This window comes from Dipodomys ordii, unplaced genomic scaffold (assembly GCF_000151885.1).
Source record: "Dipodomys ordii isolate 6190 unplaced genomic scaffold, Dord_2.0 Scaffold52, whole genome shotgun sequence".
NCBI classification, from domain to species: domain Eukaryota; kingdom Metazoa; phylum Chordata; class Mammalia; order Rodentia; family Heteromyidae; genus Dipodomys; species Dipodomys ordii.
The window spans coordinates 1,303,701-1,328,817 of NW_012267268.1; the positions used below are offsets into that span (position 1 = coordinate 1,303,701).

General features: G+C 37.2%; 1 protein-coding gene across 3 annotated transcripts in view; it reads left to right on the forward strand.

Moving 5' to 3' along the window:
• Nucleotides 1–25,117, forward strand: part of Dpp10 (dipeptidyl-peptidase 10 (non-functional)) — a 1,450,850-nt gene that overhangs the window by 1,092,225 nt on the left and 333,508 nt on the right. For all 3 annotated transcript variants that reach the window (XM_013020704.1, XM_013020703.1, XM_013020705.1), the window contains exon 4: nucleotides 13,732–13,826. In XM_013020704.1, the coding sequence (XP_012876158.1) occupies nucleotides 13,732–13,826 (95 nt within the window). The remainder of the gene's footprint in view (nucleotides 1–13,731; nucleotides 13,827–25,117) is intronic.

Genomic DNA, 25,117 nt, shown 5'->3' on the forward strand with positions numbered 1-25,117 from the left:
ATGGGGCAATGTCATTCTTTCTGATGGAGGCATAGAATTCCATTGTGTATATATACCACATTTTCTTGATCCATTCATCTACTGAGGAGCATCTGGGTTGGTTCCGTATCTTAGCTATGGTAAATAATGCTGCAATAAACATAGTTGTGCTCACAGCCTTAGTACGGTCCTGTTTGTGATCACTTGGGTAAATGCCCAAATGTGGGAATACTGGATCATAGGGAAGCCCTATGTGAAGTCTTTTTTTTTTCAAAATTTTTATTGTGACTAAGTGGTTATATAATTTCCCAAATTTTACAGTATTTTGGGATAGTGATGCTCAGTTAAAGTCACAAACACATTCTAACTTTCCTGGAGCAAATTGTGTATCACGGTCTATAACATTTATGAGTTCTATGAGCTTTGCGATAGAGTTATTTCTTTCACATTGGGTGGTATGTATATTTCTTTTGTAGCATCAGCTATTCCCTCTTTCCCACTTGTTCCCTCCCTCCCATCACTGCCATTAAGTTGCTTAGTTCACTTTGGTCAATGTCCAGTGCAGCTGAGGGGTCCTGCTGTTGTATGTTTTTCCCTGATTCCCTCTAGTTCTGTGTTGTCTTCCTGGTTCCCCTCCAGTATACACATATATACCATACATGTGATCAGAAGGATAGGGAATTTAGTAATGATTCAACTAAATGAGTGGAAGTCCTTTCTTTTTAAGTCCTATTAATTTTGTTGTATCACCTAACATTTTGGATTTAACATCCACTTATCAGGGAGAACATGTACCATTTGTCTCTTTGCTCTTGGCTTACCTGGCTCAAGATGATTTCTTTTAGATCCATCCATTTCCCTGAAAATGCCATTATTGTGTCCTTTCTAATGGCTGCATAATATTCCATTGTGTATAGATACCACAATTTTTGGATCCACTCATCTGTGGTGTGACATCTGGGTTTTTTCCATATCCTCGCTATTGTGAACAGTGCTGCAATAAACATGGAGGTGCACGTGTCCTTGTATACTGGTTCCTGTTGTTCAGGATAGATGCCTAGAAGTGGTGTGACTGGGTCATAAGGGAGGTCAATATTTAGCTTTGTGAGGATCCTTCAGACTGCTTTCCAAAGTGGTTGTATAAGTATACATTCCCACCAGCAGTGTAATAGGGTTCGTCTTTCTCCATATCCCCTCCAGCATTTTTAGTTGGCTGACTTGAGGATGTGGGCCATTCTGACTGGGGTAAGGTGGTATCACAGGGTTGTCTTTATTTGCATTTCCTTCACCAGGTATGGTGAACATTTCCTCATGTGTTTCTTTGCCATTTTTATCTCTTCTTCTGAAAAGTCTCTCTTTAGTTCCCTTTCCCATTTAGTAATTGGTTTGTTAGGTTTGGGAGGGATTAGATTCTTGAGTTCCCTGTGTATACTGGCTATTAACTTCTTGTCTGATATATTGCTGATAAATATTTTTCCAAATTAGTTGGTTGTCTTTCTAGCTTGGTTGTGATGGCTTTAGCTGTGCAGAAGCTTTTTATTTTAAGGTAGTCCCATTTGTCAAGTCTCTCTCCTATTTGTTGTGACCCTGGGACTCTGTTCAGGAAGTTCCTTCCTGTGCCTATAAGTTCAGGTGTCTCTCCAACTCTGTCCTGCAATAGTTTCAGAGATTCAGGTTTAATATTAAAGTCTTTAATCCATTTTGAGTTGATGTTGGTGCATGGTGATAGGCTGGGGTCCACTTTTAGTCTTCTTCATGTGGCCACCCAGTTTTCCCAGTACCAGTGGTTGAAGAGGCTGTGTTTCTTCCATTGTATGTCTTTGGCTCCTTTGTCAATTGTCAGCTGACTGTAGGCATATGGATTTATTCCTGGATCTTCTATTCTAGTCCATTGGTCTTCAGGTCTGTTTTTGTGCCAGTACCATGCTTTCTTTGTTATTAGGGCTCTATAGTAGGGTTTGAAGTTTGGCATGGATATCCCTCCCATGTTGTCTTTATTCCCTAGAATTTTGGCTATTTTAGGTCTTTTGTTGTTCCATATGAATTTTTGGACTGTTTTCTGACTGTTTTCAGAGATGTATGTCATTGATATTTTAATAGGAATTACATTGAATTTGTATATTAATTTTGGCAGTATTGCCATTTTCACTATATTAAGTCTGCCTATCCAAGAGCAGGGAGGTCTTTCCATTTCCTGGTGTCTTCTGTAATTTCTTTCTTTAGGTTTTTAAAGTTTTCATTAAATAGTTCATTTACATCTTTGGTTAGGTTAATTACTAAATATTTTTGGGGAGGTTATTGTGAATGGGGTTGCTTCCTTTATTTCCCTCTCTGCTTGTATATTGTCAGTGTACAGGAAGGCCACTGATTTTTGTGGGTTGATTTTGTATCCTGCTCCTTTGCTGAAGTGATTTATGCTTTCTAAGAGTTTGGGGATGGAGTTTTTGGGATCGTGAAGGTATAGAATCATGTCATCTGCAAAAAGGGATAGTTTAACTTCTTCTTTCCCTATGTGGATCCCTTTAATGTCTTTTTCTTGCCTTATTGCCCTGGCTAAGGGTTCCAGGACTATATTGAAGAAGAGTGGAGACAGTGGGCATCCTTGCCTTGTTCCTGATTTTAGGAGAATTGGTTGTAGCTTTTCCCCATTAAGTATAATATTGGCTATTGTTCTGTCATAAATGGCTTTTATTGTTTTAAGAAATGTTCCTTCTATTCCTGTTTAGCTTTTAGCATGAATGAATGTTGAATTTTATCAAGGCCTTTTCTGCATCTGTGGACATAATCATGTGATTCTTAACCTTGGATCTGTTGATGTGTTGGATTACATTTATTGACTTATTTATGTTAAACCATCCCTGCATCTCTGGGATGAAGCCTACCTGGTCGTAGTGTATGATTTTTTTTATTTGTTTCTGGATTCTGTTAGCTAGAGTTTTGTTAAGCATCTTTGCATTTGTGTTCATCAAGGAAATTGGCCTGTAATTCTCTTTTTTGCTTGGGTCTTTGCCTGGTTTGGAGATGAGTGTGATATTGGCATCGTAGAATGAGTTTGGGATAGCTACCTCCTTCTCTGTTTATCTAAACAGCTTGAGGAGTATGGGTATTAGTTTTGCTTTAAATATATTATAGAATTCTGTTGTGAGTCCATCTGGTCTTGGACTTTTCTTTGTTGGAAGACTTCTGATTGCTTCCTATATCTCGTTGTAAGATATTGGCTTATTTACTTGATTTACTTCTTCTTTCCTCAGTTTGGGCAACAAATCTTCAAAGAAACAAACACCCAATTAATAAGTGGGCTAAAGACTTAAAGAGAAACTTCTCTGAAGAGGAAAGAAGGATGGCCAATAGACACATGAAGAAATGCTCAACCTCCGTAGCCATAAAAGAAATGCAAATCAAAACAACATTGAGATATTACTTCACCCCAGTTAGAATGGCTATAATCAAAAACTCTAATAACAGATGCTGGAGGGGAAATGGACAGAAGGGAACCTTACTGCATTGTTGGTGGGAGTGTAAACTTGTTCAACCACTTTGGAAAGTAGTATAGAGGTTCCTCCAAAGACTCCAAATACAGCACCCCTATGACCCAGCAATCCCACTTTTGGGCATTTACCCAGATGTTCACAAACAAGAATATATTAAAGCTACCAGCACAACTATGTTTTCTGCAGCATTTTTTACCATAGCTAAGATCTGGAACCAACCCAGATGCCCCTCAGTAGATGAATGGATCACGAAAATGTGGTATATATACATAATGAAATTCTATGCCTCCATCAGAAAGAATGACATTGCCCCATTTGTTAGGAAATGGAAAGACTTAAAAATTATATTAAGTGAAGTAAGCCAGGCCCAAAGAAACATAAGTCCCATAGCTTCCCTTATTTGCAATAACTAGTGTATGTCTGAGTCAAGCAGAAAAGGTCAGGGAAATGAACCCTAAGATATGTATTCAAATTTTTTTTTCTTTCATGTGCTTGTTTCTAACACATTTATAAGATTATTTCTTTGTTGCTTTGTATGTCCCTCCCTCACGGTATAACCCCTTTATTCGCTGTATATGATGTTGGTATAATTTGTGGAGGGGAAGAGAAAAAACAAATCGTTTAAATAGGGATACAGGTGGACCCATTGCAACAATGAGATGTTCAAGTCGTTATGTTGAAAACAAACTTTACAACTTTGGTGGAGGTGGGGAGGAGAATTGGGTGGGGGGACAGGAGGAGAATTGGAAGGGATGGGAAGAGGAAACAAAAAAGGAGGCTACAATGTTTGATAAGAAATATACTCATTATCTTGCCCATGTAATTGTAACCCCTCTCTACAGTATTTTCACAATAATAAATAAATTAATTAATTAATTAAATTAATAATTAAAAATGTATCCATTGCTGCCAGGTTTTCTTTGTTTAGAGGGTATAACTTTTGAAAGTAGTCCATTAAAATTGTTTGGATATCTTGGGTATGTGTTGTGATTTTTCCCATGGCATCCCTAATCCTGTTAATATGGGTTTCCTCTCTTCTTTTTAAAATTAATCTTGCCCATGGTCCATCAATTTTGTTTATTTTTTCAAAGAACCAGCTTTTTGTTTGGTTAATTTTGGCTATGATTCTCAGATTCTCTATTTCATTGATCTCTGCTCTTAGTTTGGTTATCTGGCTCCATCTAGTAACTTTAGGTTCCATTTTTTCATGTTTTTCTAGCTGTTTTAATTGCAACATGAGATTATTTACTTAGTCTGTCTCTATTTTCTTGATGTGGGCACTGAGGGCAATAAATTTGCCCCTCAGGACTGCTTTTGCTGTGTCACAAGTTTCTTTGTGATTTGTTTTCATTATCATTGAGTTGTAGGAATATTTTAATTTCCTCTTTAATCTCTTCCATTACTCAGGCATTGCTTAGAAGTGTGCTGTTAAATTTCTATGTATTTGAGTAATTTCTGTGATGTGCTTTCTTATTGAGAACTAACTTGATTCCACTGTGGTCAGATAGGATACAGGGGATTATATTGAACCCCTTGTATTTGTTTAAGTTCCTTGCATGAATTATGATGTGGTCTATTTTGGAGAAAGTTCCATGAGCTGCTGAGAAGAATGTGTACTGTGTTGTTTTAGGGTGAAATACTCAGTAGATTTCAGTTAGTTGTAGTATGGCCTCACTTAATTTGGTAGCTTCTTTGCCAATACTCTGGTTGGTAGACCTGTCCTTTGGTGAGAGTAGAGTGTTCAAGTCTCCTAGTATTATCAAATTGGGGATCTATTTTATTCTGTAAGTTTCAGAGTATTTGCTTAAAATATTTGTGTGCACCAATGTTTGGGGACTATCAGTTGATGATGGTAATATTCTCCTCTTCAATTGTTCTCTGTATTAATATGTAGTGTCCATCCTTGTCTTTGATATTAATGAAAAGTTTATTTTGTCAGATATCAGGATTGTAATACCTGCTTTCTTTTGATTGGTAGATCCTTTTTTGAACCTTCACTCTGAGTTTGTGTGTGGCTGAGAGGTGGGTCTCCTGAAGGCAACAAATGGATGGGTCATGTTTTCTGATCCAATCTACAGTTCTTTTTCTTTTGATTGGTAAATTAAGCCCGTTAATATTAATATATAGTATAGAGAGATGCATTGTGGTCCCTGTCATTCCCAGTTTTCCTAAGTTTTTCTTCTTTCCTTTCCTCCTGTGCTTGTTCAGTTAGACTTCTATTAATGCCTGGCTGGGTGCAGGTCCCTGTTCCTGGTTGCTTTCTTCAGGTTGTGTCCCCCCTCTTAGTATTCTTTGTAATGCTGGCTTAATGTTTATGTATTCATTTAGTTTTTCTTTGCTATTAAAATTTTTTCAGTTCTCCATTGAATGTGAATGCTAGCTTTGCTGGGTATATCAGTCTGGGTTGGCAGTTATTGGCTCTCAGGACTCATATGTTACTTTCCCAGGCCTTTAATCCATTCAGTGTTTGTGTGGAAAGATCTGCAGTGATTCTAATTTTTTTCCCGTTGTAGTATAACTCCTTCTCCATTTTTCCTGCATGCAAGATTGTTTCCTTACTTTTCAAATCTATCATTTTACTATAATGTGTCTAGAAGTGTTTCTCCTGGGTTCTTGCTTGTTAGGTGTTCTATATGCTTCTTTTATGTAGGTAAGATGTTCTTTTTTGAGATGGGGAAAATTTTCACCGATTATCTTGTTGAATAGGTGTTGCATTCCCTTGCTTTGATATTCCTAACCTTCGTCCACTCCAATTATACGATGGTTAAATTTTCTTGGCACTGTCCACTTCCTCTTGAATTTCCCTTTGGAATGATTTAAGTGATTTTTCCGTATCTGTCATTTTTTGGTCCAGTTATTGTATTCTGTCTTCTGTATCTGACACTCTACATTCCATTTCATTCACTCTGTTAACTATGGCTTCCATTGTGGTTTGCATGGAAGAAATGGACTCATTTATGGATTTGATGTTTGTTCTCAAAGTACTAATCTCACCTCTTAATGAGGTGTGTACTTCCTCTATTTTGGCACTAATCTCACCTCTTAGTGAGGTGTGTGCTGCCTCTATTTTTGCATGCATCTCCTGTTTGATATCCTGCATCTCTTTCAATACTTTGACCCTGTATTCTTTCAATTTATGGTCTTTTTCTCTCTTTATTTCTTGAGTCATTGCTTCCAGCATCTCTTGGATGTAGCTTTTGTCTTCCATTCCTGCTTTGCTCCCATTGGGGCTCTCCCATGGGTAGCTGCTGGCATTTGGGGATAGCTTGCTATCCTGAGTGTTGATAAACCTAGTAATTTTTCTCTGTGATTTTTTATGGGGATTCAGGGATTTTTGGAGACTAATATGAAATTTTGTTTTAGTCAATAGGTGTCCGTCTTTGCTTGGTTGCTGTTTCTGTGCTGGTAGAGAGGGTCTATGCCTGGTCTCTGTTCTGTTGGGGGTCGACCTCCAGCTGCTGGTCTGACCCATATAGGGTTTTTGGCTCTCTGCTGTAGATCACTGGCAATTCCCACCTTTAGAAGGGTTGAGCAGCCTAGCCTGCTCCTGTTTGCTCCTACAGGTGCATTGGCAAGATCGGATGTGCTGGATGCACTCACCCAGATGCTGGAGTCTGCCATGGGCTCCTGATTTTTTTGGGGGGGGTCCGGTCTCTGGGCCTGGGCACTGTCCCTCAGCTCTTCAGCTCAAGGCTAGCACTCTACCACTTGAGTCACCGTGCCACTTCTGGGTTTTTTTTCTTTTTGCTTATGTGGTGCTGAGGAATCAAACCCAGTGCCTTATGCATGCAAGGCAAGCATTCTACCACTGAGCCAACTTCCCAGCTCCTGGGTTCCTGATGTTTTGGTTTTGTTTTTTGTTTTTTTTTTTGGAGGGGCAGTTGTGGGCTTGAACTCTGGGCTTGGGCACTGTCCCTCAGCTCTTCAGCTCAAGGCTAGCACCCTACCATTTGAACCACAGCACCACTTCTGGCCCTTTCTGCTTACGTGGTGCTGAGGAATCAGATCCAGGGCCTCATGCACCCAAGATAAGCACTCTACTGCTGAGCCACCTTACCAGCCTGAGCTCCTGACTATTATCAGCTGCTGGTGGCCTGTGTTGTTCAATTCCCAGGTAGAATATATGGGTTTGGTTTTGGTGGGATTTGGACTTCTCTTGGCCTGGACCCCCGGGTCTTTTGCTGTCACAGGCGTGATTCCCAAGGGTGCAGTTCTGTTTTTCTCCCCTCTAATGAGGTGTATGGTCAGCTTCTGACTTCAGTTGGGAGGAGTTGGTTTTGTTGTTCAGGCACAGGAACCCCAGGCCTGGTCCCAGCCCCCGGCCTGGGGTACACTGGTTGGACCTGTGCTGCTGTGTATCCCACCTACGTTATGCAGCCTGGAGCACACAGTTCAAATTTCTTCCACTGTTGGGTGTCTTGACCCAGGGGTGCTGTTCCTGGCTTGGGTGTTTAAACTCCCTTTCAGGGGCACTTTTACTCTAGCCTGGCCAGCTGAGTGTGCTCCATGGGCTGGTGGAGCTCTTGAACTGTTCCCAGTTTTAGTGGGTCCTGTGGTCCAGGTGTTGGGGTAGAGGGTCTGGATCAGGGTCTGGGGATTCCCACCAGCTCTGGTCTCCCTTGAGAGATACACTGTCCCCTGTGGGGTACTCACTCTGGAGCTAGTTGTTGTTTCTGTTTGATGTAGGTTGTTGGTTGCTGTTGCAATCAGAGTTCAGTTGAGGTGGTTGTGGGCTGGGCTGGGTGGTGGTGGCTCTGCGTGTTTCTCTTCTGTCTCTGCCTAGGTTGATGCTGTTCAGGTTTGCACCACAGGACTGGCCTCCCGCCTCTGCATGAGGGGTGGGGGTGGGACCTCCATGCAGGTTCTGAGCACAGGGTTTGTCTCTGTTTGCGTTCTCTGGATCAGCACCAGTTCCTTGCAGGTCTTATGCTCTGGTATTCTGTGGGCATCTGGTGTAGCTCTGGGGTTCCCGTGGGGCCGAGTGGCTTTGGCAAGATGGAGCCTCTCTGCTTGGATGGAGAGTGAGGGGTGGGGGTGCAGGTGCCTGGCTTGGAGGTTTCACTGTTCATAATGATCAGCGGGTCTGACACCGGTACCTCAGAGGGCTTCTGGGCAGGTAATTTGCAGACAGCCCCCTGTGTCTCTGGGATTCAGGCAGCCCCCACCGGACCAGGCTGGCCACAGCTTGGTGCCAGTAAAGGTTGGGGGAGGGATCTTTGCGCTTCTCTGTTCTGAAATTCTTTTTTTCTCTTTCTTTCTTTTTTTTTCCCCCGCCTCCTGTTTTTCTCTGGGTGTTCATCTTTTTGTTGTTGTGGGTATCTTGGGGAGATAAAGCATTGGAACTCGAACTCTCTTTTTGTTTGGGGAGAGCTGTGGCATTTTCCTACTGCCGCGTCACCATCTTGGTCCGCCCTCCTCTGTGAAGTCTTTTGAAGAACCTCCATACTGCTTTCCAAAGTGGTTGAAAAAGTTTACACTCCCACCAACAATGCAGTAGGGTTCCTTTCTGGCCACATCCCCTCCTGCATCTGTTGTTCTTTTAGAGTTCTTGATTATAGCCATTCTAACCAGGGTCAGGTGGTATGTCCATGTTGTTTTGATTTGCATTATTTTTATGGCTAGAGAAGTTGAGCATTTCTTCATGTGTCTATTGGCCCTTCTTATTTCTTCTTCAGAGAAATTTCTCTTTAAGTCTTTAGCCCATTTATTTAGTAGGCAGTTGTTTCTTTGAGGATTTGTTGTAGTGGAATATTGTTTTTTGATTTCTAAGTATATTTTAGATATAAAACCCTTGTCAGTTGTATGGCTAGTGATGATCTTCACCCAGTCTGTAGACTTTCTATTTATCTTGCTAGCTTTGTCCTTTGCCATGCAGAAACTGCAGTTTCATGCAATCCCATTTGTCCAAACTCTTATTTATTTTGTTTCTGGATCTTTATTAAGAAAATTTTGGCCTGTGCCAAGGAGCCTTGGAGTTTCTCCTATTCCTTCCTGTAAGGTTTTCAGAGTGTCTGCTATGACTTCAAGGTCTTAGACCCGTTTGGAGTTGATTCTGGTACAGTGTGATACATAAGGATCTAGTTTTAGTTTTCTATATGCGGTTAACCAATTTTTCCAGAACCATTTAATGAAGAGACTATCTTTCTTCCATTCTATTTTTTTTAGCTCCTTTATGGAAGATTAGGCGGTTATAGATCTGCGGGTTCATTCTGAGTCTTCAGTTCTATTCAATGGGCCCTCAGGTCTGTTCTTGTGCCATTACCAAGCTGTTTTAATTACTATGGCTTTGTAGTAGAGTTTGAAATTTGGTATTGATATTCCTTCAGCACTGTTCTTTCTGCTGAGGCTTGTTTTTGCTATTCAGGATCTTTCATTGTTCATATGAATTTTTGGGTTTGCTTCTTCAATTTCATTGAAGAATTAAATTGGAATATTGATAGGTATTGCATTGAATTTGTAGATAGCCTTGGGAAGTATTGCCATTTTCACTATGTTAATTCCTCCCAATCGAGGAGCATGGCAGGTTTTGCTACTTCCTTAGTTCTGCTTTAATTTCCTTTTTTAGGTTTTTGATTTTTTCATCATAGAGGTCCTTTATTTCTTTAGTCAAGTTAACTCCAAGGTATTTTATTTTTTTGTGTGAGGCTATTACAAAAAGAGTTGCTTTCCTGATTTCAGTAGTGCTATTCTCATTGTTGGCATACAGAAAAGACATTGATTTTTGAGGGTTAATTTTATACCCTGCTACTTTGCTAAAGTTTTGAATCAGCTTAAATAATTTGGGAGTGGAGTCCATGGGATTCTTTAAATATAGGATCATGTCATTTACAAAGATGGAGAGTTTGATTTCATCTTTCCCTAATTGGATCCACTTTATATTTGCATCTCATCTTATTGCTGTAACTAGGCAATACTAAATTCTTAATACTAAATTGAAGAGAAGTGGAGAGAGTGGTCATCCTTATCTTGTACCTGAGTTTAGAGGAAATGATTTTAGTTCTTCAGCATTAAGAATAATGCTGGCTATATGTTTGTCATACACAGCCTTTTTTGTATTGAGGAATGTTCCATGAATTCCTAGTTTTTCCAGAGCCTTCATCATAAAAGGGTGTTGGATCTTGTCAAATGCTTTTACTGATTCTATTGAGATAATCATGTGGTTCTTATCCTTGCTCTTGTTGATATAATGAATTATATTAATTGATTTGCATATATTGAGCCAGCTTTGCATCCCTGAAATGAATCCTGTTTGATCGTGATGTGTGATTTTTTGATGAGTTGTTGAAGTAGATTGACCAAAATTTTGTTGAGAAATTTTGCATCAATGTTTATCAAAGAAATGGGTCTACAGTTCTTTTTCTTTAATGAGTCCCTGTCTGGTTTTTCATATAACGAGTTTGGTTGTAGACTTTCAATTTCAATTTCTTTGAAGAGTTGGAGGAGTATTGGCATGAGTTCTGCTTTGAAGGCCTTGTAGAATTCAGCTGTAAATTTATCCAGTCCTGAGTTTTCTTGGGTGAGAGATCTCTTATTGCTGTTTCTATTTTGATGCTTGACATGGGTCTGTTAAGTTGGTTTAATTTTGGCATGTCAATATTTGCTAGAAAACCATCCATTTCTTCCACATTCTCAAACTTGTTAGCATAAAGGTTTGAGAAATATTCACTTTTTTGTTGTGATGTTTCCACTCTCATCTCTGAGTTTGTTTATTTGGGTGTGTTCTCTTCTTTTCCTGATAAGATTTGCTAAGGGTCTGTCAATTTTGTTAATTTCTTTCCAAGAACAAACTCTTTGTTTTGTTGATTCTTTCTATTTTATTTTTGGATTCTAATTCGTTTAATTCTGATTTCATTTTATTATTTCTTTCCATCTACTGGATTTGGGTTTACTTTGCTTCTTTTTTCAAGGAGCTTCAGGTGTCTCATCAAGTTATTGGGTTCAGATTTCTCCAATTTGTTGATGTAGGAACTCAGAGCTATAAACTTGCCTCTGAGTACTGACTTTGCTGTGTCCCAGAGGATCTGGTAATTTGTGTGTTCATTTTTGTTGAATATCATGAACATTTGAATTTCCTTTCTAATCTCTTCCATGACCCACTGGTGGTTCAACAATGTGTTGTTTAGCCTCCATGTGTTACAAGACTTTCTTTGGTGGCTTTTGGTGTTGAGTTCTAATTTTATTCCTTTGTGGTCTGAGAGAAAGAATGCAGGGCATAATTTCAACATTTCTAAAAATGGACAAATTTGCTTTGTGACCTAAAATGTGGTCTATTCACTATCTTTTTTGATGAGGATAGCCTTGAATTCCTAAATCTCTCTCCCACAGAGCTAAGATTAAAGGTGTACATCACCACAGCTGGCTCTTTTTTGTGTGTGTTCTTGCTATGTGGCCTAAGATTGTCTAGAACTGAGAGTCTTTCTATCTCAGTCTGCCAAGTACTGAGATCGTGGGTTTTCTCTACCATATACTGGGTCTTACTTGAATTCTCAGTAAGGATGTTGGTCTTATTGTTGTTAAAACTATGAACAGAAGAACTTGACAAAGTAGAGGTAATAATTATTTGGGGTGCTTTAGACTTGAAAACATGGTTAGATCAGTAGGCATTAATTTTATTTTGTCACTTTTTTCATTTTAAGCCACTTCCTGAGTTGGGTCTGTGTTTAGGATAATTGGCTCTAACTTGTAATATCTAGGAAGAAAGAAAGATTAATCAAACCATGGTACAGACATGCTGCAAGTATATCCAGCTTAATTTTCCTATATTAATTCACATTATTCCCTAAACTGATTCACTAATATTCCTCTAATTCTTCTAACAAAATATGAGAGAAACTATTTAGAAGGGATGTGATTTATTATTCTATCAAGAAAAATCTCAGATTGCTCTAATGATAATATATCCAAGGGTAAGGTAAAGTAAATAAGAGAACCAAGAGCCAAGATTATAATTAATAGATAAAAAACTAAAAGAATGGAATGAGGACAGATATACTAAGATTTTCAAATAATTCACAAAGTAATATTATAAATTATTAATCTAAAAAAATATAGTTGACTTGAAAAAAATTCAATTTGGAGTTCAGGTCTCAATCCTTAAATCTTTTTAGATTTTTTTAATAAATAAGTTTTTTTATTGTGAAAATACCGTATGGAGGGGTTACAATTACATAAGCAAGGTAATGAGTATATTTCTGATCAAGCATTTTTGCCTCTTCCTTTGTTTCCCCTTATCCTTCCTACCCTCCCATCCCCCCCCAGCCAAAGTTTTAAATTTCATTAAATGTAGCTAGTTAAACTGTGGAATAACTGGAGAAGAAATGAGAATTTTTTGCTTGTTAGATTGTCAGATCTTTCTACACACATAACTTCAATAAGTTGTGTAATCTACCAATACAATACTTTTCCCAAGAATGCCATTAAAACATTCAGATTCTGGGAAACTTTTGGCTCATGTAACTTACTCAGTGTTAATAATGGACTCAATATCTCCCTTCCTAGAATTGTCAGTGTGTAAGAGAGATATTTGGCATACCATGATAAGAGTTAGGTGAAACTGAAAAGGAGATTTCCATTTACAAAATCTCTATCCCAAAGATAAATGGATGACTAGCAACTGAGTGGTTGAGAAGGACTAGAAGATTTCTAATCCTTCATTAGGGTGGTTTTCTATCAGCAGAATTGACATAGTATAGATAATTGGCACTCCTTGTAAAGTTAAACAAAATTAAATCATCGGTCACTCAGAATTATATGCCTATAATTCTAGCTACTCATGAAGCTGAGATCTTGCAGATCTGGGAAGAAAATTCTGTGAGAATTTATCTCCAAAATTAACCAGTAAAAAGGAGGGCAGGACACAAGGTTCGAGTAAAATAATGCCATGTTTGAGCAAGCAAGTCAAGGGAACATGTGAGACCCCAATTGCACATTCTGGTATGGATGAAAATACCAGGTGGATTTCCTAATGAAATAGTTTTTCTGACCTGAGAATAGGCAGCTGATTGCCCATATTTTAATTAGTTTATATTTGTTAAGCCACGAGTTTAAAAAGCCCTCTCACTGATCCTGTGTTCATTGCACAGTGGTCCATGTGTTAAGTGGGCTTCCTGAACTTTCAAGAGAATTACTGTGGGCCAGATTCAGAAATCTGGTTGGGTTATTGAAGATTAACCCTGACTCTTATGATGTATCTGTTTATTATGCATGCTTTCATATCAGCTATTCTATCACCTCGTCAATGTATTTGTCTTTGTCTTTGCAGATACAGATGTGGTGTATAAAAGTGAGAATGGACATGTGGTCAAACTGAATATAGAAACAAATACTACCACATTATTACTGGAAAACAAAACTTTTGTAAGTAATGAATAATTAATTCTTTATGCATTACAGTATTGTTTGGTCTGGGATATGCTGAACTTCGAATTCTTCAGCTCCAATGTGTGCAAAGCATTTCAGGAGGAAAGTTAGGGTTGGAATATTATTAGAATCAGAATATCCATTGATAGAAAATATCTTCACTCCTTCTGTTTTATTCTCTCTCTATTTACCATCAGAATCTGATATAAGTTACATCAATTTATTCAATATTAATAATGGACTCAATCTGCATTATTACTCTCCTTCCTAGAACTGGAAGTTAGGTATAGACATTCCCAGAAGTTATAGTTGCCTAGTACAAAGACTTTCCCTAATGTTTTCTATGTGAGATTAATGTTACAAGTCTCAAGACTTTAAGAAATGGTATGTTTTGTGCATTATATTATGAACTTGCCACTCTCTTCCAGGTTTACTGATTTCAAACTCATTCAGTGACTTTTGTCCTGCATCAATAGAAGGTTTACAATTAGCTGTGTGTTGGAGCAGATGCATTTTACTTTTAGCATTTAGAGAACTATCACTTAGAGGACTATCATTGATCACTTAAGGCTTAGCCAACAGTGGTCAACTGACTGAATATGATTATGTTTTGTTACAGCTTATAAACACAACTTTTATTAGAAAAGTTATACATAACATAGTATCAACTATTTTCACGGACAATATTAACCCCAAAAAGCAACAAAAACCTGACTCACAAAATGTGTGACAAGAAACTAATGACCTTTTTATAATCAAACATTCAATGTTGACTTGCAATGCTGAGGCTTGAAAGCAGAGTTATGTGTATGTTACAGGTACTTTACAACTTGAGCCATGCCATATTCCCAGTATTTTTCTGTTAGTAATAAGGGATTACATTTTTCTCTGGACCTATTTACACCTTCCCATAGCTCGAATCACATAGGTGCACAAAGCACCCAACTTGTTGGTTGAAATGAGGCCTTAGACTCTTATGCTCTGAATATCTTGTTTCTTGAGTAGGTAAGTTTACAGGCATGAGTCAGTGTACCTGGCCTACCTTGTTCTTACAAAAGAGTATAACCATGTTTTTAATAATCTACTTAAAAGACTTAACTAGGACTACTCATTGAAAAACATTCAATACATAATATAAATATAGCAAAACCTATGTACTAAATCATGATGAAAAATAGTGCACAATTTTTATTTGCTAACATAATATAGGCTCAATGTATGGTACACTAAATGACTTTATGTAATATGGGTATAACATAGCTCAACCCCTGAAAACTCTTCACAAAATAAAAAACCACAATGACAATAAAAATAAATAAAAAAGTCAATTCACACACAAGAGCTTTACCTCCTTCAGTTATATTGCATACTTTTCTTCCAACCAAGAAGCAATTGCATAATATATGGGAAACAGATTATTTTCAAGTAAAGCCATCTTCAAAAGCCAATTTCAATATTCAAAATATTTTGTTCTCACAACTGAAAATAAGTTACTTCCTGAAATGACAGTCTTCCATTTCACTGCCTTAAAAAATAAGCTGTTATGGATAATAGAAGTGTTTTCTTACTAGGAAAAAAAAGAAACTAACTGGCTATTTTTAAATTTTTATTCCTACTTTCACATTTAGTGTAGCCAGTTAATCTTCATATCTGTTATCAGATGGCCAAATTTTCTAAAACTCATTTCATTTTTAATAGCTTTCTTTGATAACTGGAGTGTTCACTCCCAGGTGGAAAAGATGAATTAACAGCCTTCTTACTCAATGTTTTTGTTTCTTTGTTTGTTTGCTTTTGTGCCAGTCCTGAGGCTTGAATTCAGGGCCTGACTGCTGTCTCTGAGCTATTTTGCCCACAGCTATTTCTCTACCATGAGCCAAAGCTTCACTTTTGTCCTTTTCAGAGCTTATTAAAGGATAGGAATTTCCCAAATTTTCTCATCAAGGTGGCTTGGAAACTCAATCCTCACATCTGAGTCTCTTGGGTAGCTAAGATAATAGCCATGAGCCATCAAGCCTTTTCTGCCTTTTTTTTTTAATACTAAGAAAACAATGGTCATTGAAGTCATGAAATTATTATATTTGTGTCTGTTTGGAAAATCTAACCAACCAACTTTCAATGAAGTTACTAACCAGCAGAAAGTTATGACACATATTTCTTTACTACAAGTTAATTCACAGATATTCAAGGCAAAACTATTGTATTTGTAACAGTTTATAATACTTGTGGCAAAAGCAAAATATGTAACATAGACAGACGGATTGCTCACATTCTGAGAATAAAAGCATTTCCTGGGATGATAATATTAGTCCTTTTGCAGTTACTGTAAACATTTGTTACTTCTTTTTGAGTGTTCCTTAAGGACACTAGTTAAGAGGCTAAAGAATCGGTAATGGATACTGACATATGTGGAAGAAGTCTTTCCTAGGAAGTTGGGACAGGAGGAAGTAAGTAGGACATAGTAATGAGGAGAGATGATGCTAACACTATCCTGATTAAGATCAATGTGAAGTGATTTCTCTATTAGTTACATAAGGAACAACATTAAATTCATTTCCATATTTCCCTTTATCAATTTGTACCATTTTTAATGGAGATTATAGGTTTCTGGTAGTCAAGCATTCAAGTTAAGTAAAACTCAGTATGATAATTTTGTCTTTAAAAAGAATTTTGTAAAAATAGACATATGGGTGAAGTGTGTGGTTATGGATGGGAAAGAAGTTTTGCAAACACATTTCCATGTAACAAAAAGGCTGAAGCATTAAAAAATATTGTAAAGGTAATTACAGAGGGGTTACAGTTACAGTCATGTAATGGGTACATGTCTTTTTAAACAGTTTCACCCCCTCCCTCATTCTCTCCCAGTTTTTCTCTTGAGACTTCCCTCCCTACCCAAGTTGTATAGTTCATTTCCAACATAGTGTCTAGGGAGTACCACTGCTGAATTTTGTCTTTTGTAACAAGTACTTACTGATCACTCCCTAAATCTGATTAATGAGATGTTTCCTCTAATCATAAATCATTTTTTATTCTTTTGGCATTTAATATTTTTCACCCTTCTTGACATATCAAAAAAAAGAAACAAAAACAACCTGTGTTATTATTCTGTCATCCTAGTTCTGTGGTTGGTAAACCTTTCTATCTTGTCTTGTCTCATATGAGTTTCTTAATGTGCTAATTGATTCTTTTTCATCTTTATGCATATGCATTTAATCTTTGCAAATCTTTTTTTCAGGTATATTCTATTATCTTCTATGTTGGCCATGACTCTTAATTACCAGTCATACTTATGACACAGTGCTGATAATTATACAATTTGTAACACTTCGGACAGTCAAACTGATGGGTAAAATCAGGGGAATGGAAAGTGGCATATATTTACAACTAGCTAACCCCAAGCTGAGATCAAAGATACATTAGCGTGTTTCTGGATGATTTGAGAGGAACTTGTTTAGTTGTTTACTCAGAACTCTAAGCTATCCCTGCTAAATATAGTTATATTTTTAAAGCTCATATTAGGCTAATATTTGGCTTTACTTTCTCACCTTCACCATTCTCTTGAAAATTAATCACTTAAGATATGATAAGAATTCTATAATGAATATTTTCTTCAATAATTATAAGTATTAACTTATAATTATAAGTAATTGGAACAGATTGCTATAAATGTCTTTTACTGGTAATGTCAATTAAGAAACATTATTGACAAACCTATGCTAGACTAGCCTGATTTTATAGGACATGTTATATAATCATGAGAGCCAGTTTTATTTTTAAAATTAAAGATAGTTTAATATCAATTTGTTATTTACCAGATTAAAAACTGGTTATTGGTTGTGTACTAGTGCCTCATGCACATAATCCTAATTATTCAGGAGGCTGAAATCTTGAGATTGTGGTTCAGAGATCTGAGAATTATGGTTCATAGCCAGCATGGGCAGGAAAGAAGCTCAGGGACAACTTCTGAGACCTGAGTTCAAGCCCAACAACTGACAGACACACACACACACACACACACACGCGCGCGCACACACACACACAAACGGTTATTTTTGGTTATGTAATCATGGGTAGCATATTTTATGCAATGAGAACAATATTGGGCTTAGGAGTTTAAAACAAAAATAAGCAATTGGAAGAAATAATTGCTTATGGTATTCTCTTCAATTTAAGTTAGATGAATATCTAATGAAGAAGAGAATTAAAAATTATGTAACTAATAAGAGAATATAAAGAAGTGATTTAACCTCAAAATTGTTCTTAACAATTTATGTGTTTGGCAATGTTATCTCTCAGAACCATAACTATTTCAGAATGAGCTCATTCTCAATGATATAATAATAAAATATTTTATAGGTATTGGTTGTATTACTTCTGCCACCAGTGTTGGGACTCTAGTGGTCACGGTAAAATCGGCAGTCATCATTTTTTTCTGTATCATACCATTTTTTGAAATTAAAAAAAAAAGATTTGGAAATGAGGTCAAGTTCCATGATGTTTTTTTTCAAAAAGGAAAATATTTCTTTATTGTAAAAAACAATAACAGAAACAAAAATGTAGCCTCAAATCTCTGAAAAATCTGTTTAAATTCATTCTATAAAATTTTCTAAAATTGAGATGATAAATTTATATGTGGCAAAAAAATGATTTCAAGGATAATGGTAGATATCTACCATTGGTTATTATGAAATAGTAAAACAGATACAGGATATACCTAGATACTAACAATTGTCTTTCTGGCATCAGATTAGCTGTGATTTATTCATTGTGTCATTTGTGATATGAAATATTTGTGATATGTGAGGATGTGCAAAGTTTAGGTGGTTTATATTTTAGGGATGCTAAGCAAGCATGCTATACCTGAGCTACATCCCAACCCCCAAACATAGCTCCGTGTGTATGGGTATGTGTGTGTGTGCCAGTCCAGAGGCTTGAACTCAAAGCCTGGGTGCTGTCCTTGGACTTCTTTGGTCAAGGTTAGTGTTCTACTAGAGCCACAACTCCACTACTTGCTTTTTGGTGGTTAATTGGAGATAAGAGTCTCATGAACTTTCCTGCCTCAGCTGGCTCCTCAGATCTTAACCTCCTGAATAGATAGAATTACAGGCATGAGCCACTGATATACACCCAACATACAACTCTAAACCACCATCAACTGAAGACATTTGAATGATTGGGTTTGAGGAAACAGACAACTTGCAGGGGGAAGTAAAACAAAACAACACACACACACACACACAACAAAAGAACCCAAAACATATCAGTACAAATGAGTCCTTTCAAACATGTACCCCCAAACTATTCAATTCTCTTTGTAAAATTTGAGGTGAAGAACAGTCAGGCACCTGTGGCTCATGCCTGTAATTCTACCTACTCAGGAGGCTAAGAGATTAGGATCTAGATTCAAAGCCAGGCCGGGCAGAAAAGTATTTGTGAGACTCTTATCTCCAATAAACCACCAGAAAAACGGAAGTTTGCTGTGGCTCAAGTGGTAATCTGCCTTGAGCTGAAGAGCTGAGGGGCGGGTGCCCAGGCCCCCACAAACGATGACCCCACCCCCAAAAAAATCTGAATCTATTAAAAAAAATAGCTGGCCTTAGCAGTGGGTCTTTCCAGCACTGAATTCAGTGAATCTAATGCTAATTAACCATTGAGGCCCTAGGAGCCAGCACGGCTGCTACATGTGTGTTAGTATAGTTTCTTTGTATCTTAGGCCAGTAATTCTCAACTAGGAGTGACTATTTTACACAGGTGAAAATTTGTAATTCTACAGATAGTGTTGATGGTCCCAATTTTCTGGTATTTGAATGAGTAGAGGTTTTGACTGAGCATTCTGCAATGCACACAGCAGCACCTCATAACACAGACTAACCCAGCCCCCACTTCCCCAAAAAAAGAACACCCAAATTTAGCACACCTTGTGCTAGACAGAGAGCTAAAGGAAATAGAAGGTAATTTTTTATGTTGGGTAAACTGGAAGGAAGAATATAAATTGTAAACTTCAACTGCATTCCCTGTAGTCACATTTCTTCTTTTAAATAAAAGGACCAGCATGAATGAGCTACAATCCTTTAAATTATACTTCTCCTTTGTATAGTGTAAGGTGTATGCTAATAAGGTCACCTTAATTTTATATAATTCTCTGGGGGATACTTATTGTATTTTTTAATTATCTTAAGTAGTTCTGCAAAGGGATTTCAACTCAATATGTCAGTTTATCAGTACAATTTATCTTGACTAATGTCATCTCTTACATTATTTTCCACTATCAGTCCCAACCTCATAGGAATATTTGTACTTGTTGTATTTTTGTTCAGATAAGTTGATACCAATCATTTGCATGTTACCAATTCTTTCACCAGGAAGCAATTATCCTTCTTTAACTGGTCACAGATTCTAGAACTGCATATTTGCATTAGTGGATGCACCTTTAATAGATGAATCTACTCTCCTTACCTTGGTCATCACCCTGCCTTTACCTTGCTAGTGTTTCCATTCTTCATTGTTAAAGACCTCTCTTATTTATTTTATTTTCATAATTACCTTGGGAACACTTAAAACTTTTCTATGTCTACAGTATTCATTTTTAAATGGTAGTTATACTTATTTAGATAACATCTAATTTCTAGTCAACAAAAAAGAATTACTTTTCTTTATATCAGCTATTGAATCAGGGTAATAAATGGGGTCATAGATTTTTTTCCAGCAAAGATTAAAGCAAGTTCCTATGTTAGAAAGATGATATTGAATTAATTACTCCTATTTAGCTTGTTGAAATTTTCTGAATATTTTATGTGTCTAAAGATGAATTATAGCATAGTTTTAAAGACAATGGTCATCAAAACAAGAAAAGTATCAAAAATACTGATAGCAACTCCAAAAAATACTCAGGTTTAAAAATAAACTCAAGTTAATTTTTAAAATGTGAGTAGGGATCCTTTTGTTGTCTTTGTGTATTTGCTGGAATAATTTGTTGTTGCTTAGTTATCCACCAAGGCCTAATTAGAGCAAATGGGGTCAAAGTAGGCAACTTCATATATTTTACCCTACAATATTGTTTGGAATGATTTAAAGCTCATTCTGCCAGCAAATTTATTTATAAGGATACAGTATCTCAGGAGTTGTATCTATTTTTATTCCCAGTAATGTTCATTGTTCCTGATAAAACCATATCTCTACCTATTTTTAAACATTATGAATATTCTTCAATAAATTATTGAGGACAGAAATTGAAATTATCTAAATAATATATCTAAAATTCTCCCTTGGGTCTAAGTGAAACACTGAAATAAATATCATTTCATTATCAACAAAAATGGTAAATAATATTAAACATGATTTGCTTAAACGTGAATAAAAGCTTGGTTCACCTTTTTCTCATAACTTCTAGATACTTGCTGTCAAATGCTGACAATCTCAATATTTATTTTAACGGAAGATTCTCAGTTGATCCTTTTGGTGCCAGAGGTGTATGTTAGATAAGACGCTAGAAGAAAACAAGAGGGAAGTCCATGGCAAATAGTGTTTACAATTGTTTGGGAATTGCAAAGGAATTCCCACTTAAAAGAAATTGTAACATTGGAGAACAGATTTGTTCAATAATTTTGTAGTCAGGAGAAGAGTAATACTGTTTTGAATGCTAATGTAGTGATTCTTTTAATATACTTGAGCATTCTATTCAAAATCTATATCTGTGAATGTAAAATTATATTACAGGACATTTATATTCTATATAGTACATTTCTGTGTTTTGAGTATTTTCTCTTTAGCTTTTTAGCAAAGATATTTAGGAAATATAAACGAATATAATGTCTTTCATAAAGATACTTCTAGGAAATAAATATGTTGGATATATACAAATATAGATAGATTTAGAGAGTTGCATAAATCTAGATATATTTATTAGCTGAATTGCATGTTTTACCACCATTTAAGGAAGAATACAATGCACAGAAAAGACAACTGCATGTACATTTAATGGTTTCAATTTCTTTAAGGTGGTTGAAATCATATTTAACATAGTTTAAATATATCACACTGCCACCTATGTAATTATTCTTTTCTATACAAACACTTTCAATTCTAGTAGAAATACTGCTTATACAAAGGAAATAAACAGCTTCATGTTACACAAACAACACTACAACCACCGCCACAACCACAAAATACTACCAAAATCTATTATTGGATTCTTTCTTTTATTCATCTTGATAACTCTGATTGCTGTCAATCTGGTTTAAATTTGAAGTTCTTCTTTCTCTTAAAAAACATGTAGAGTTTTTTCTATCTCATCAGCTTTGTTTCTGCTCCATTACCCCCAAAAGACTTAATAATTTGTGAATTCATTTGCCACCTGGTTATGGAATGTCTGCTATTTGTAACCCAATATCCCATTGTCTATGAATACAGTGGTGAATGAGGTAGTTCTATAGAAAAAAAAAAACAGGAATACTTAAGGACCTGTATAAGAAACCATTAACTAGTTCTAAGTCTTCCTAAGAAGATGCAGATAGCTAGAGGATGAGTAACTTTATATGGAAGGTCCTCTGAAGGAGATACCATTTCAAAGTTGGGTTGGAGAGTTTTTATTAGATTACAAGAGCAATGAACCAGGAAGGGAACACTATAGATCTATCACAAGAGCAGAACATTCACCCCCAGTGAGGGGTGTGCCGAATGGTACAAGATGAACCCAGTAGGATCACTAAGTAGAAAATTATGTTGTGTTTTGTAGGTCAAGGTTTTTGTTTTTTTTCTTGGTTTTTCTTCTTCTTCTTTGTTGTTGTTGCTGTTAGAAGTAAGCACTCTTTGAAGAAAAGAAGTGGCAATATGTGAGTCATGACTGTAAAGAACTCAGCCTATTACATTAGGAATGCCTCCTGGGAACACTAAGGTAGACTTTGAGAGGCCACTTTGAAGGCTGCTGCAACACTACAGAGAACATAAAGAACAAGCCTTGAACTACAGTACTACCTATTGGAAAGTAGGTAGATCAAAGATTTCACTTGGGAATAGCATCATCCTGAAGGTATTTGTTGATGTTGTTGCGTGCCTGTGGGGAATAGAGAACTCACAATTACAACATGCCTTTGGTTTTAAATTTGATTTAATGAACAGTTCTGTTTTTAAGATGTTACAACCAATTTTGAGAATAGGATCAATTCAGTTTGTTGTGATGTGTATATGTATATGTATTTTCTGAAGATAATAATGGAAAAGATTTTAAAGACGTGGTTGCAAAAAATTTGAAATAGGAGACCAGAGGAAGATGGAGGAGATCTATATGGGAGCTCTCTCCAAGAAACCAGCTTTTGCAGTTCAGGAAATAATTCACTATGGGGAAATCACACCAAGTGAGGCATGATAGTACATAAATTCTGTGAAGTGAGAAAAAATTCAGACAGCTTGCACCAGAAGACAGATTTGAGCATAAGCAGTTGCCCCAGCTGCCGACAGCTGCCATGTGACTGGCCAGACAAGGGCAAAGCAAATGGCTGAAGACCAAGGGCCACATCTCTTTACCCAACTCCAGTGTGGGACTGAATGATCAGGAGCAGAATTCCACATCCTGCTGACCACAAGTGCAGATCTGGAAGGGTCAAAATGTTAAGGGAAACCTTGTGTATCCTCCCTCCTTCCCACAGAACAGCTCAGGGAAGGTAGCTCCCCCCCCCCATCCACCTCCACCACTAGAGAATGATGCCATATTGGATACTGGCACAGACTCTACCATAACATCTAGCAAATAACTCCGGACAGAAAAGCAGCTTGCAGCACCACTTTTCTTCATGGCAAGGAAATGGACCAGTGAGAGTCAGCTCAGCCCAGGGGAAAGCTCTCCCATCCAGAAGGGCGGATCAACCTTCACTACTTGGTAAGCCAAAAGAAGCAGCCAAGACACTCTGTAGGCAACAAAGAAATTCTACATATACCTCAGCTGAACTGGCAACTCAGCCAACTGCAGGAATCTCACTAAAATTCATTAAAAATAATAAAAACTGGACAGGCTACAAAAGCCAAGAGAGGATACAGGTAGGTGACCCAAAGGGGACTCCCAGCAACAAACTGTAGTCTCCAGCCAAATCCTCCCGGAAACACAAAGAAGAAAAAAAACCAGGTCATGCTTTTTGTAAGGTATATTAAATAGGTAGGTTTCATTAGGTAGCCAATGAAGAGAACACCACGTGCTATTCAGGCAGGGAAATAAGTTTATTTACCAAACTGCTGCCCCCACCATGCGTGATGGAGAGGCACAGCTGAAAAGGGAAGGGAGGAAAGTGTGGGGGGGTGACCTACCTCTGGGCCAGGACTTATCTAGGCCAGGAACAGGAAGAGGTGTGGCCAGGTGAGGGAAAGGTGTGACCACACTGGATCTGGATGTGACCTCAGGGTCTGGGACCCTCCTAAGGTCAAATGGGAGGCATGTGACCAGAGGTAGCCCAGGATGTGACCTAGCAGGAGGGGAAGGTGACTACTTCCAGGTCTGCCAGTTACCTAGGTAACAGATACTGGGCAGAAACTTAGCCAAGAGGGAGGGAGGTGTCCCTGTGCAGATCTTACACTTTTCAGTCTGTAAAGAAGGTTGCAAAGTCCCCAAGCCTGTAAAGCAGAATTTTTTTCTGCACACCCAAATAAGCTGATTTTTGAGAAAGCACCAAGCAACCAAGAAAACCAACCACTACAAGAAAACCAAAGATGACATCAAAGGCCTGGAACATGGACTAAGGGGACACATAAGATCCCCCAAATAAAGGAAAGATACTTTTTTTCTCTTTTTCCTTTTACCCCAATTTTATATATATATATATATATATATATATATATATATAATTTTTTCATTTTCAACTTTTTTTTTGCTCCTCTTTTTATTTTTTGCAACGAGTTAAACTCTCTGTTACCTTTTTTTTTTTTGCTTTTTGTCAGTTTTTTTTAATGTGTTTTTATTTTTAGTTTTGTTTTCTAGTTTTTTCTTTTTGCAAAAATCCAGGTTTTGGGTTTTTTGGGGGGTTTTGTTCTTGTTTTTCTTCCTCGATGCTGTTCTGTTCACAACCCTTCCCAGCATCCCCCTGCCTCCCCATACCCTCCCCCCCCCTGCACCAATGTTGTAAAGTTCGTTTTTGACATGACAACTTCTACTTCTCATAGTTGCATCGGGTCCACCTGTATCCTTAAACGACTTGTTTTTCCCCATCTCCTCCCCAAGTTATACTGACATCAAATATAGTGAAAGCAGGGGTTATACTGTGGGGGAGGGACATACAAAGCTACAAAGAAATAATCTCATAAATGAG